The 13,116-nt window shown below is 38.9% G+C and overlaps 1 protein-coding gene across 5 annotated transcripts in view; it reads right to left on the bottom strand.

The window, feature by feature from the left end:
- JADE3 (jade family PHD finger 3) overlaps positions 1 to 13,116 on the bottom strand; it is a 65,946-nt gene that overhangs the window by 18,680 nt on the left and 34,150 nt on the right. For 4 of the 5 annotated variants that reach the window (XM_042041547.1, XM_042041571.1, XM_042041553.1 and 1 more), the window contains 2 exons: positions 2,583 to 2,740; positions 588 to 778 (listed from right to left, as the gene is read on the bottom strand). In XM_042041547.1, coding sequence (XP_041897481.1) covers positions 588 to 778; positions 2,583 to 2,740 — 349 coding nt within the window. Of the gene's footprint in view, positions 1 to 587; positions 779 to 1,827; positions 2,011 to 2,582; positions 2,741 to 13,116 lie in introns of those variants that run through there. The other variant, XM_042041582.1, reaches the window with a different exon arrangement.

The raw sequence follows: 13,116 nt of genomic DNA, 5'->3' as shown, positions 1-13,116 counted from the left end.
AGGACCTGCAATCACCCATGGAAGAATACTAGCCACACAGGCTATTCCACCACAATTCAGTTATTCCACTGATAATTCCAATATTATTTTCCATAGCTCATTCCTGTTCATAGACCTCTATACCCACAATTTGCATGGAAAAAGAAAGTTTACTTGGCTGATTTTAAATGGGCTAGCATGTGTGAAACTTAATTACTCTGTTGAGAACCCAGCATGAAAGCTCCTCAGAACTCTGAATTTGTAGATATGTTCCAAGTTTAAGAAATGGAAACATCTGCTTTCCCTACATAAAATCTTTAACTTTTGAAGTCCTAAAATTAATTCCACCTGGTGTGGGCTTTTTCTCTCTTGCCTCAGTCTGCAGAAATTGCAGATGATTTTGGTTGTGAAGAAATTTTTAGGCACAATACGAAAAATATGAAACATTAAGAGATGAAGAAAGTAATTACTTTTTTAGCTCCTGTTTATCTTAGCATTTCCATTCAACTCTAATTCAGCAATCTTTAAGAGACCTTACACAGCAGGTGACAACTCAAACAGCAGAAATTAAGTGCAGCTTTTAAAATGAGAACATGTTGTGGAATTACCCATTTCTGTAAGCTCTTCATTTAGCTCCTGGAGCCAAAAGATGTCCATGTCATCCAAGTCATAGCGACACACAGATTCTGCTAGTTCCAAAATGTTGATGTAACCTGGTTCTGTGGGTTCTTGGCTGGAACAGTGGATGTATTTCCTGGGTCGTGTATACAGTACTTCTTTTACTTTTTCTGCTACAACCCTGTGAGTGAAAAGAAAAAAAATACTTACAGCTTTTTAAGACCCATCCTTGAAAGACATAAAATATTTGCTGTAAGTGCAAAGAAAGCTGGTGTTTCACACATTTTAAACTAACCAGTAGGTGTAGTCAGGCTAGGGAGATATGACATTTACAGAATCCTTTTTTTCACCCAAATTGTTCCAAGGTTTACTGCATATACAGAGTTCTTTTTAAAATGTAAGCCTGTGCATATGATTTTCAATTTAACAAATGCTGCTAGTATGACAAAGCAACTGTTTCTGAAACCCACAGAAAGTATTATGCACAAAACCAATACAATCTTTGTCCTATAATATTCCTAAATGCTATAAGGTAATCTTGCCGACCGATCTCTTGAAAACACCAGCTTTTCCACGAAAGCTTAATTTATTCTACTGTAGTGTCTGTGTGCATTTGGGAAACAGTCTACCCCTATTTTGTAAATGACACCTTATCCACATTACAAATACATTATTTTTATTATGCAAGAAACATTCTGATGCCAAGCAAAAATGTAAAGGGGAAAGTCATCCAAGAAGCAAGGGAGAAAAAGATTTGTGTTCTCAACCTTTCAACTATTTTCGGAGATAAAACTCAGTGTTTGATTAGTTTGATTTTGGAATGGAAAGAACAATCTTAACTAGATAAAGTTCAACCTTTCTCTGAATTCAATGCAAAAAGCCCTAGACATGGAAGGCAGCCAGAGAGATACAGAAAGGAACAGTGCCATGCATGAGCAGCTCTACATGCTTTCTGGAACCGACCCTCCACAGGACAAGGAAAAGATAAAAACTGTGGAAAATAAGGCAGCAAAGAAGGGGCAGCTGTCAAGCTGTATCCCACATAATTCTTACTGGACAATGTGGATTATCAATGTTAGCACAAACAATGTCCTTCTGCCAGTCTTCGTCCCCCTTCACCCTGCTCATCTTTAACTCCCTTGTGAGCTTTTATTTTCTCTGGTCCAGCCAAATCTATACCAGTTTTTTCCCCTAATATAATACTGCTGGTATGAGATGTAATATATTTACTTTTAATAACTTGGTACTGACAATAGCCTCGCTGGAAATTAAATTATGCTGGCTCAGCGCTTTCACTGGACAATTCATTTATCTTCATCTTGAAGACCACGCTGGCAATAACCTTTCTACGTTGAAACACGCTTTGTTTCCACCAGGAAGGGATGCAGGACTACAGTGCTGTGCTTCCCTAGTCTAAACACAGTGGGAGAGAACAGAAGATTCTTTATTTATCTCCAGAATCTGAGATCACTGAACTTCTATAATGTTAAGCAGCCAACTGTGGTGAGAGAAGGTAGAAAGGGTTAAAACATTGAGAATAACCAAAATTAGGTTATTTAAACAAATGAGTAATTTTACCACGTCTCAGTGATTACTGCATGCCTAGTGCTCTATATCATCACGCTCTGTAGGGAAACCTTTCAAGTAATATGCATAAGATATGGGTTTATTTTTAATTTATTCAACTCCCCATACTCAAATAAAAAACAGCTTTTAATCCATAGCAGCATGTGACTGAGGAAAAAAAATCTTTTTACACTCACAATGTAGATACTGTAACAGTGTGCAGACAGAGTGAGATCTGGACTGAAATGTTTTCCAAATTGGCACTTGTGTGGTTTAAGAACATGTCTGAAGGCTGCTACACTGAAGATTTAAACATACCAACAGAGAAAAGCTGACTGCACTTAGACAGCTTGGTTTTGAGAGACCATCTCCTCTGAGTTGACATTTTGTGCACATGATCCACGTCTGATCACCAATACCTGAGAGAAGGCTGTGGAATAGTTTCTGGACTGGCTGGAACCTGAACTCCTTTCTCCCATTCTTGTTTCCACGTGTCCGCAAAGACGTAATACTCATCAGGGTTGACATGGTGAGAATCTGGTAGTTTCATGGCACTAATGAGATCCTTGCGGAACACCTGTAGGAAACATAGAGTGAAAAGATGGCTCTGAGAAAGAGCGTTGCGCTAAAGAATGTGGCAGGTATTTTTCTTAATCTACACTGAAACAATGCATATACATTGAGGACTTTTTTAGAGATTACCAACACAAGTCAATTTGAAACTACCTAGATTATTGATTTTTAGTGTATTAGGTACAGTACGGTAAGAAGTTTACACTAATTCAAAACCATGGTGCTGCCCAAAGGCTAATCAGAAGGAAAGGAGGCCTGCATCTGATTCAAGACTCCTCACCCTATTTTCAGTCAGCTTATTGCCACTCTGTAGGCTTTACCCTAACTTAGACATAAGGCAGCATATCCTTTTCTTTCACTCAGTTCACCTACTTTAAACTGTTATATTCATCAGGGGCTACAAACAGTTGCCATGGCAAAACTGATGGATAGGCACTTGCTCATTTATTAAAACCACTTGAAGTTTTATTGGTTGGGATCTCTGAGATCAAAGACGAACAGCTGCCTTTGCTGGAACACAAGACCTGTGTTGCTCTGTGCCTAAGCAGGGATGGACAAAATTCAGCCTCAGCATCCTTCAGGAAACCTATACAATGAAACACCACCCTCATACAAAGCAAACTATCAGCAACAAATCTCCAGCCATAACACTTGGCTCAAGGGAGTTAAGTTTTTACAAGCATGTAAACATGATTATCAGCCATCTCAAAGCTTACTGAATGTCAGTATCTGTCAACTACAGGTGTGTACAATTTAAATACATGGCATATGTATCCCCTGTGGGTTTTTTCCTCTACTGCTACACTGCACCAGATTAATATTCAGTAAAGCAAAACAGTGACTGTGACTTGGTTTTAGGGAGACACTGCAACTAATTAACTGTATTATTGTAATGAGAAATCAAATCCTCAAAGGGCAATAAAATGAAATGGAAAATGTCCCTGCAGTAAGTTGTGACAGGTTTTACTCTCTTCTTACTAATTCCGTTTTATAACCAGAAGAGTAATAAACTATCTCAGAGGCCAATATCTTCGTGTACCCTTTTCAATTTGACAGTACCAGACTGGTTATGCCTACTGCAAAAACTCTCAGCTGTTCTTGGAAATCATCAAGTAAACATTATTTTAAAAGGCTCTGTGCTAAAACAGGTATTGAAATAGCTGCTGGTGACCTGGAACATCAGCGTTAGTTCATTATGTTCTACAATTGCATCTCATATGGGTGGCCAGGAGAGCAAGCTGACCAAGGGAACTCAAACTCACAGACTCAAGGCTCTTGTATGTGCTATTAATGTGTTATCTGCCTTGGTTCAGAACAGACTGTTCACTGCTGCCTTCTATATAAAACTCCTCAGGTACCTAACAGGCCTGTATTAAAATCTGAATGTCAAGAGTGAAAGCATTGAGACTGAAAGCATCCATTTTTTCAAGCACTATATGTACACATCAAAAATAAAATGTAAAATTTTTTCCACTTAAAAGGCATTTTTAGTTTTCTGTGTTACAGGTACAGAACCAGAATTATGAGAAGCACTAATAGGGCACAATTCCAAAGAACACCAGAAAGAAGAAGTCTGATACAGGAAAAGTGCAATGACTGGTTTAATTACCAGAAAATATTTCTCAAATCTTATCTCAGGTAAGTGCTTTACAAACTACCTTTTCAGACACTGCCAGAATATAAAAGTGAAGTACTTCATATCAAACCCACTATTTTCTTAAACACTAGATGAAAAAGGCTATTAAAGGCATCAGTATTCTAACTACATTGCTTAGCAGCAAATCTTCTGATCATCCACTATGTATGTCAACTGTATCTATTTTTAGAGCACAAAATCCCTGGAGCATGAACTTCTGGGTTTCTTTTGACTGTTGTAAGTACTGACCACATCATCACTACGCCACAATATTAAGTTCTCTGCTTCAGATTTCTACAACTGACAGTACAGGTACCACTGAAGGTCAAAGATTTAACCAATAAAAAGGTAACCGTTGAAACCTTAAGGAACTCTAAAACTCGCCTAAGACTTCCTAAGAATTGCCTGTTCATACTCGTGATTAACAGTGCAATTGAGGATTTCCTGCAGACACTTGGAATCACTACAATCTTTAGCTGTCGTCATTCTTCATTTCCTCACACGCGGCAAAGCAGGGTCTTCCAACAGTAAAATACTCTCAGACAGCAACGTATGAGAATATTCAGTCTGTATTTCCTTTGTTTTGGAAGTAAACCAAAATACCCAGGGGACCCAAGGAGAGTTTTCTAACAAATCGAGTAAATTCTACTTCAGCAGTCAGCCTCAAGGCTATGAACTAAGCCATCCTACACAAGAGCAGCACACACGCCCTCAGGATTTAGACAACCAGCTTCTCCTCGTGGCTGTTTCTTTTCCAACATTTATTTGAAAAACAATACTGCTCCTTTACTAACTGTGTCCACAGAACGACAGCTAGTCTTCTCCACAGTACACACTCTCCACTCTTGGCAAGGACCACGTTCATTTTCAGTTAGCCCATGAAGTGCAGTGGTCATCTTTCAACCACCCCAAAGTAGTTCTACTTCTTACCTTATGTAAAGTACAACCCCATAACTTTATTTTAACATCACCTGTAATACCATACATATTGAAAATACCTGAAAAACAAGCATGCCACAGCTAGGCTAACAAGGTATTCCCATCCAGAAACATCCCTCCTCACAACCAGACTCAGCTGGTGTCTTTAGCACACGACAGAGAAAGGCCTTGCAGAGCTCAGCTATAGCCGAGTGCAGCTCAGCCGAGCCGGCTGTGTACACACAGAAGTGGGAAACTCCCCACCACTCAGAGCATTCCACAGTAGTTACTCGGTGACAGTGGGATTTTTTAAAAATAATTTTTAGCAAGAGAGAGCATGAAAGTACAAATGAGTTTTAGCCTTACGATGCAAGACTGCTTGGCCTGAACTTAAAATTTCATTTTACTGCCAGGAATTTTTAGCTTCAACCAAAAACAGTGTAGCACTTTGAGTGAACGACATCAATGAAATGTGTCTGCTTATGTCATCATTGTCTCATAATCTAATCTTTACTATTTCAGTGAGAAATAGTAATTAGTCTATTACATACTTCATGCTTTAGGACTGGGGCTTAAATCTAGAACAGAAGACCTTGTTCTTTAGTCATGTTGTGGCTTTAAGTCCAGGTGGAAATGAAACACAGCTCAGCCGCTCGCTCAACCCCTCCCCTGTCCTCCCCCCCAAATCCAGTGGAATGGGTAGGAGAATCAAAGTAAAACTTGTATGTTGAGATAAGAACAGTTTAATAATCGAAAATAAAGTAAAATACAATCATAATGGTAAATAATAGTAACACATGATAATAAAAAGGAAAAACCCAAACAAGCGATGCACAATGCAGTGGCTCACCACCCACTGACCAATGCCAGACCCTGCTTCCCAAATCCAGACCAGCTCCCCTTCCGGGTAACTCCCCCAGTTCATGTAACAAGTCCATGGTGTGGATTACCCCTTTGGTCAGTTTGGGTCACCTTCCCCAGTTATGCTCCCTCCCAGTCTTTTAGGTTTTGTGGTTCATTTGTTTTTTTTTTATTGCATACCTCCTTGCTGACAGACCATGAGACATATAAAAAACCAAGTCCTTGACTTAGGATTAACATGAATTACCAAATAACCAAAACATCAGTGTGTCATCAACACCATATTAATTCCAAATCCAAAACACAGCCCTGCAACAGCTATTGAGAAGAAATTAGCTCTACCCTAGCTGAAACCAGGACAGGTCAATATTAGTGTTTTGCTCTGCAGTAAGTCTGCCTGGATTTGCTGAGGAAATGAGAACCTCCCAGCCAGCTCTGCAGACTGCCATCTATAAAGCCTTTAAAAGCTAAATTCTACAAAAATTCTTGAGAAATATGGATGCTCTGCTCTCCCAAAGCACTAACACACCACGAAACAATGGTATCAAAGATATGGTTCATATGTTTTATTTGTTTTGCAGACTTCTGAGTCCTATTTGGAACTTATGTTAGAAGAATATGTCTGAGGAAAATTAACTTAGAATTTATTTTAAAATGCTTCACCAAAAGCCATCTATGATTTGAACCCAAACTCCTTCTGGAAGCACTCTATGGAAATGCAATATATAATCTTCCTCACAGGACCCTGCTGTGCTTACTATGAATAAATCAAGGCTCTGAAACAAAGAATATGATTTTGCATGAAGTATCCTTATCCATTAAAGACATCAGGAACAATACAAGTAATGCTATAGAGAATTACAGTAAATACTAGCATTGAAAACACAGAATGGTCTTGACGATAAAATGGCCTTCTACAAACCCCACCTTTGATGAACAATTCAAACATCAGATCTGCATAGACTGTCCGGCACCTTCTGTTCATCACCACTGCAAACTTAAAACCACATTAAGAAAAAAATGAGTGAAATACCTTTTCCAATATCCCTCTGCAAGCTACTACCAAAGCTGACTGATGCTACTGCTCATTCACCATGCCTTGCCCAAATGCATGTGTGAGGAAAAATAAATGGATTGTGTCATCTCTTAAAAATGTAAAGAGAACCGATACTACTTCTTGTGACACTCTCTGCGCTTTCAGGTACTTTGATCAACCGCTTACAAACGCCTAACATGAATAAGTCACTTGTCACAGGCATCTAGGCCAGGACTGGGAAACACAGCTCCAAGGCTTAAGTAAATTTTGGGTTAACTGCTCTTGTTACAATCAAAGCCCACTTTATGTTGGATAGCATGTAACTGCTTCAGTCCTAAGGCTTCCCCTGCATCCAGCAGGAGCCAGCAACAGGCAGTTCAGCTCAGGCCTGTCACTTAGGAAGTCAGAAGACTCCCTGCTCAGAAACACAGTTACGATTTTTTAAAAAGCAGGAGGGAACTACTATGTCCTGTCTTCCCTGCAGAAGTATATTAAATCTTTTACAGCAAACAGCATGGAATAAAGGCCAGCAGCCTCTCTAAGCAGAGAATAGCTAGCATTTTCCTGGATTTTTGGTGTCCTTCCCAATCCATCTTGAATGCCAAGTTTGAAATTCCATCATCAAACACTTGAGTTTCCATAAATTACACGAGAGTTTTTCCATCATGTTGATGGTCAAATAATCTTTCTTTATTGTCCGTTGAAAGGATCTAGTAACTTTCATTCCCATAAGCATCCCCAAACATTAAGGATTACTCTACCATTGCAGCTCTCAAGTACAGGCCCTGAGCAAAGGCAATTACAAAGCAGCAGGTTTACCCCTAAAAATCACATCATAAATAATAAAATTTAAATTCTAATATGACCTATTACAAGTATAATATAGCCATACAGTATCTCAGTAGTTTATCTTTGTATGGATATTTGACAGTACGTGCAAAAGACTGCCCATTTACAGGGGATGAAGCTCCAAGAACAGAATTTGGTGAGCTCATCCTGGAAAAGTAGAATTTTTCTTGTTGACACATTAACACCTGGGCATGAAGTTTCTGAACTAAGCTACCTTATAGAGAAGTGTAGAAACTTAAAGCAGGTTTGCTTTGGGTTTTGGTTGGTTGAGGGATTTTTGGCAGCAAAGTAAATAAAAGGCAACATAAATTTCAAATGGAAATGAAACTACAGTTCCAGGCACATATACCAACTGGACTGAAAAACTTAAAATGTTAAAAATGCTGTGATAGACAGGAATATGTGTAGAATTAAATGTGTAGTTCTCAAACATCCACACAATTTGGACAAGCAAGGCAATAAATCCTAATGTTAAAACCTCTACTCCCTAAAACTATTTTAACGAATTATCCAGGACTCAAGCAAATGAAATATTGTACTTTTCTTTTAAGTAGCCATGAATCTTCCTAGCCTCCTTTTACAAGCATGTATAGGAAAAGCCAGGAAATTGGATACTAAATCAACCCTACCTAACATCATGTCTCTGACAGTATCTCATGAGCCAGAAAAATGTGCAAGAACATGTCGAGTTTCCTTCTGGTTGCTAATCAGACATAAGCTTTGGATTTTGGGATTAATCCTAACAATCAATTTTTAAAGTGGTATTAATTTATACAGATACTTTAAAAAATCTGTACTTGCTATCATCTGTCCAATTCCTTTTTTAATCTTGTTTAATTCTCAGTCTCAACAACTTCCTGTAGCAGATGAGCTTCACAACCTAATTTCATGAAAAGGATATCCTTTTAATTACTACAGATTTTCTAACTTTTGGCCTCATTTTTCAATGCCCCCGGCTGCCTTTCCTCTCCAATTCTTCCAACACAAGGACTGGCAGGACTGAAGCACTCTAGCTCTGCTGTTTCCAAACCATTCATACTTTACTGTTATGCCTGCTCATTCACTTCAAAGGTAAAATAGCTCAGCCTTTTCACAAGCAAGATCTTCCACACCTTTCTGCATTTGGGTCACCTCTTCCTAAAGAGTTCAAATAGCCTGAGAGAGTATCTCAAAGGAAAAGAAGATCATAAAAGTAACTGATGAGTTTGCACCTCCAACCTTACATATTTCTTTAAAATCAACTAACCCAAGCAGGCTAAACAGTAGCTCATGGATAATGCATGTTTGCTAGAGGTCTTGAGAAGCCTGTACACATGTCCTGAATAATTCAGAATTTTCTAAGGTAAGCATGCACATAAAACTGACAGTCTCTTATTACACATGGTACACACACAGCAATATGGTTTAACCACATTGCCCATTCATTCACAAAACAAAATCAAGCACTTTCAAACAGCAAAGAGAGTCCATTTTCTGCCAAGAGTCTAGTCTTACAGGGTGCTTTTCAGGATCAAGACCTACGATTTATGTGGCAGTTAAATGCCACTAAACAGTTTCATGTACCCAAGTAATGAATGCAGACCATTTACTTTTGGAAGACAAGCTGCATTTTACATAATAATACAGCTGTCACAATCAGCAATGAGGGATTAAAAACTACTCTTGCTGTGAAATTCAAAACCCTATTTGCAAAGAGAGGTAAAATACTGCCATGCTATATGGGAAGGGTTTTAAAAAAAAAAAGCACAATGCTAACTTAACTTCTTTGCAGTTTCAAGAGGGAGACAGGATTGAAAAAAAATATACATAAACTTGAGTGTCATGAAGATCTCTTAGGCTACTTTGTGACCCCACTAGCATAAGGGAAAAGAAATGGTCAGTCATTCAGGAAGGTCAAGCTAATGGGTTTTCACTGCAAAAATTATTCCCACTACTCTGCTATCATTTTCTGCTGCAGCTTTCATGGAGACAGGAAACTGCCAAGTACAGGCTTCATGCTGAGCCAGACATCCAAATGCCTCCTACCCTGCTGCTCCCACACAGCCTACTGCTGAGGCCTGAGAGTCTCTCCTATCTATGTTTAAATCCACTAAGGGGCAACACCACAAACGGTATGTGGCCAACATCATCATAGAAGTCTCCAAACCAGCTATGACTTCGTATTACTGGTGCGCCTCTAGCCTTAACAGAGCTAATTTATTCAAAGTAAATGCTAAAGCTAATTGAATAACAGAATTTTTAAGTCACCATTTCAGTAGTTTGTGATAGATTGTAATCCAGAAGGGGAGCAGTGAGAGACACAGCCTTGCTTTTGACATTACATACAGAAGCACCACGGTCTGAGGAAGCATCATTACAGGCTTCCCTTGTTTTCACTTTCTTCTCCAAGAGGAAACTGGAGTAAGTTGAAACCAGGTCCAACTCAGTAACATCCCTTCTGGATTGATACAGGCTCTGGAGCTGGGCTTTGACATTTGCACTGTAACACGACACCTCTTGGCCTGGCAGTAACACCAGATGACCTCACTCCACTGAGGCCATTCCCAAATCCACCTGGATTTTAAAGCATCGGGAAGGCAATTCAAGGCAGAGCAGTCCTCAGATGCAGCCACTCATCACTTTTTACAGCCAACCTCAGAGGACACTGGCACATACACTCACTACTTGCTTGTTGGAGTACCAAACCCAAGCTTTTATTTGGAGAGAACCCAGGTACTCAGGTTGGGCTGGTAATGGTAGAGGAAGGGGAAGAAAGTCTAAGTATTCACATGCAATTTATTTGAAGAAGCAAGGCTTACTGGCATGAAAGAAAAATGAACCATGAACAAAAATATTCCCAAACAGCTATTTATAGCTTTGACCTTCTAGATTTTCTGCATCACTAACTCAAGAAACAGCCTGCTGCCTGGCAAGTAGAGGTGAATGAAAGAAGAGCAATGCCAACTTGTTACAGAGAGGCCTTGCTAAAGAGATGCTGTCAGCCTGACAATTTAAATTTCTATCTAATAGATATTAGACAACTATTACTACAAAAAGCTTGTTACAACATGAGTTTCGGAAGGGTGTATAGTGGGGTCCCTTTTCAGTATTTGCTTTGCACCCTTGTCACCACTTGATGCATAAATAATCAATTTCAATGCTCTGCTGACAAAAGCATTTCATATAATACACTTGCCAGCATATGCTTTTCAAGGGGTTGGAGGGAGCACTTGCTTTTAGCAGAAGAAAAGGAAAAATGTAAGAATAGCCAGAAGTCTTATGTACAAGAGGTAGAGCTTACTACTGTCACCTTCCCTTCCATTCCCTTTCCAGAAGAACTTAATTTGTTTCAGAGATCTTTTAAATATTGTACTCAGGACACTCTTTCCAAAGAGTATATATTCTAAAGTTTGCAATTTCTTTCCTTTTTTTTTTTTCCTTCTTTTTCCCCCCCTGGGAGGGGGATCTTAAATCAAATATGACAAAGAGATTCTAGTATTATTAGAAGGATTACATTATGAAATAGACTTTTTAAATTTCAAGTGTATATTCCAGATTTTGTTCTTCCAAGTTTTATGTTTTCAAGCATTAAAGGAATCAAGATTTTGCCTTGGAACTGGTGGAAAGCAGCGAAGATGATCTCAAAAGGAGGAACTGAAAACACTGCTCATTTTAATTCCTAGAGGTTACGTAAACAACACTTGTACACTACATACCTGGACCACATCTTCATAATTATTGTTTTAATGTACATATGCACATAGAGACAGAATGCAACAAACTCAAAGAAGGCTGTAATAGGGCAATCCCTAAGGCGAAGACATACAACAAGGAAACTGGATGGCTGGGCAGAAAGAAGGGATTGGGAAGGGACTAGCACTGAGGTGTATGTGAAACACCAACAAGCCTGGCAATTTATGTGCTTCAGCTCCCATTAGCACAGTTTGACTGGTAACAAAGCTACTGCCTAGGCACACATGAGCAACACTTACAAGACCTCAGTAGCCACAAGCTGTCTTAAGATTAAAATTCTTACAGAACCATAATCCTCATAACATTTTAAAGGCAAAAAGCTTAGTGGGCTTTTCTTAACCTTCTTGGTGGCTGCAAATAAAACACTATGTAGCTAGTTCTAGACAATTTTATTTTTTAGAACTTTTTTAGCATTTTATTTTAGAAATAAGTGAGTTTTCTTGAATTGACTTGCAGTAAGAATTAAGCTCCCAAAGAAATGACACATTCTGTATCATTTACCTTGTTCTTACCAAAACAAACCCATCTAGTTAGCAGCATTTAGAAAAGAAGCATGAAGTATGTTTGCTGAATAGCTTAAGCCATAGGAGCACAATCCACACATTTCACACAACCTTGCAACAGCAGTAAGTAACCACTCAGGTAAAAAGCTGCTGGTAAAGTACACAACTTCTGGGACATAACTTTAAATTCTATAGAAATAAAGTGGGTTTTGTCAGTCTTTTTTCAGCAGTGATACCAAAATTCTGAAGGACTCATTCAGAGGCAATGTGATAAGTAAGGGGAATTAGCTAGAAGAAATATTTCTCCTATTTGCAGTTAGTATCTGACTTCAGCCCTCAAGAAAGCAAGCATAAAATCTGAAGAAGGCAGCCAACAAATATTCCACTAAGAGGGGCTACCAGTGGAGTGGTTGACAGGATGGCTTTGGGCACCGAATTGTGCATGAATGCCAATTTATTAAATGGGTCAATACAGGTCCAGTGACAGTGGTGATAGGTGTTGAGGTTCTAACAGGTGGAGACGGCAGAGTAAAACAAAAAAAGCTTTGTTGACAGTAAAAACCCAAGAGTAACAAAGTAGCAGAGCAAACACTGCATATACATATCCTACCCACTTAATTGTCCCACTGTTTAATCCTAAAGCAGAAAGACAGTAGCCTTCCCAAACATATATGAACCACTTTTCTGTGCTATACTCTCGAATCCTAAGACCACACCAGCTTTTGCCAATTTCAAAATGATACTAAAATTTCAGGGAAAGGACAAACTACATGTTACTGTCTGCAAATGCCGTAAATCATTTTGGTACATCAAACACCAGAGTTCCTGTAATACTCACAGTGAAG

This window comes from Corvus kubaryi, unplaced genomic scaffold (genome assembly GCF_017639235.1).
Source record: "Corvus kubaryi isolate FWS band 111438036 unplaced genomic scaffold, C.kubaryi_AGA036_p1.0 133, whole genome shotgun sequence".
In the NCBI taxonomy this organism is placed as follows: domain Eukaryota; kingdom Metazoa; phylum Chordata; class Aves; order Passeriformes; family Corvidae; genus Corvus; species Corvus kubaryi.
Note: the sequence above shows the minus strand (reverse complement) of the source record. Positions and strands in the feature narration are given on the sequence as shown.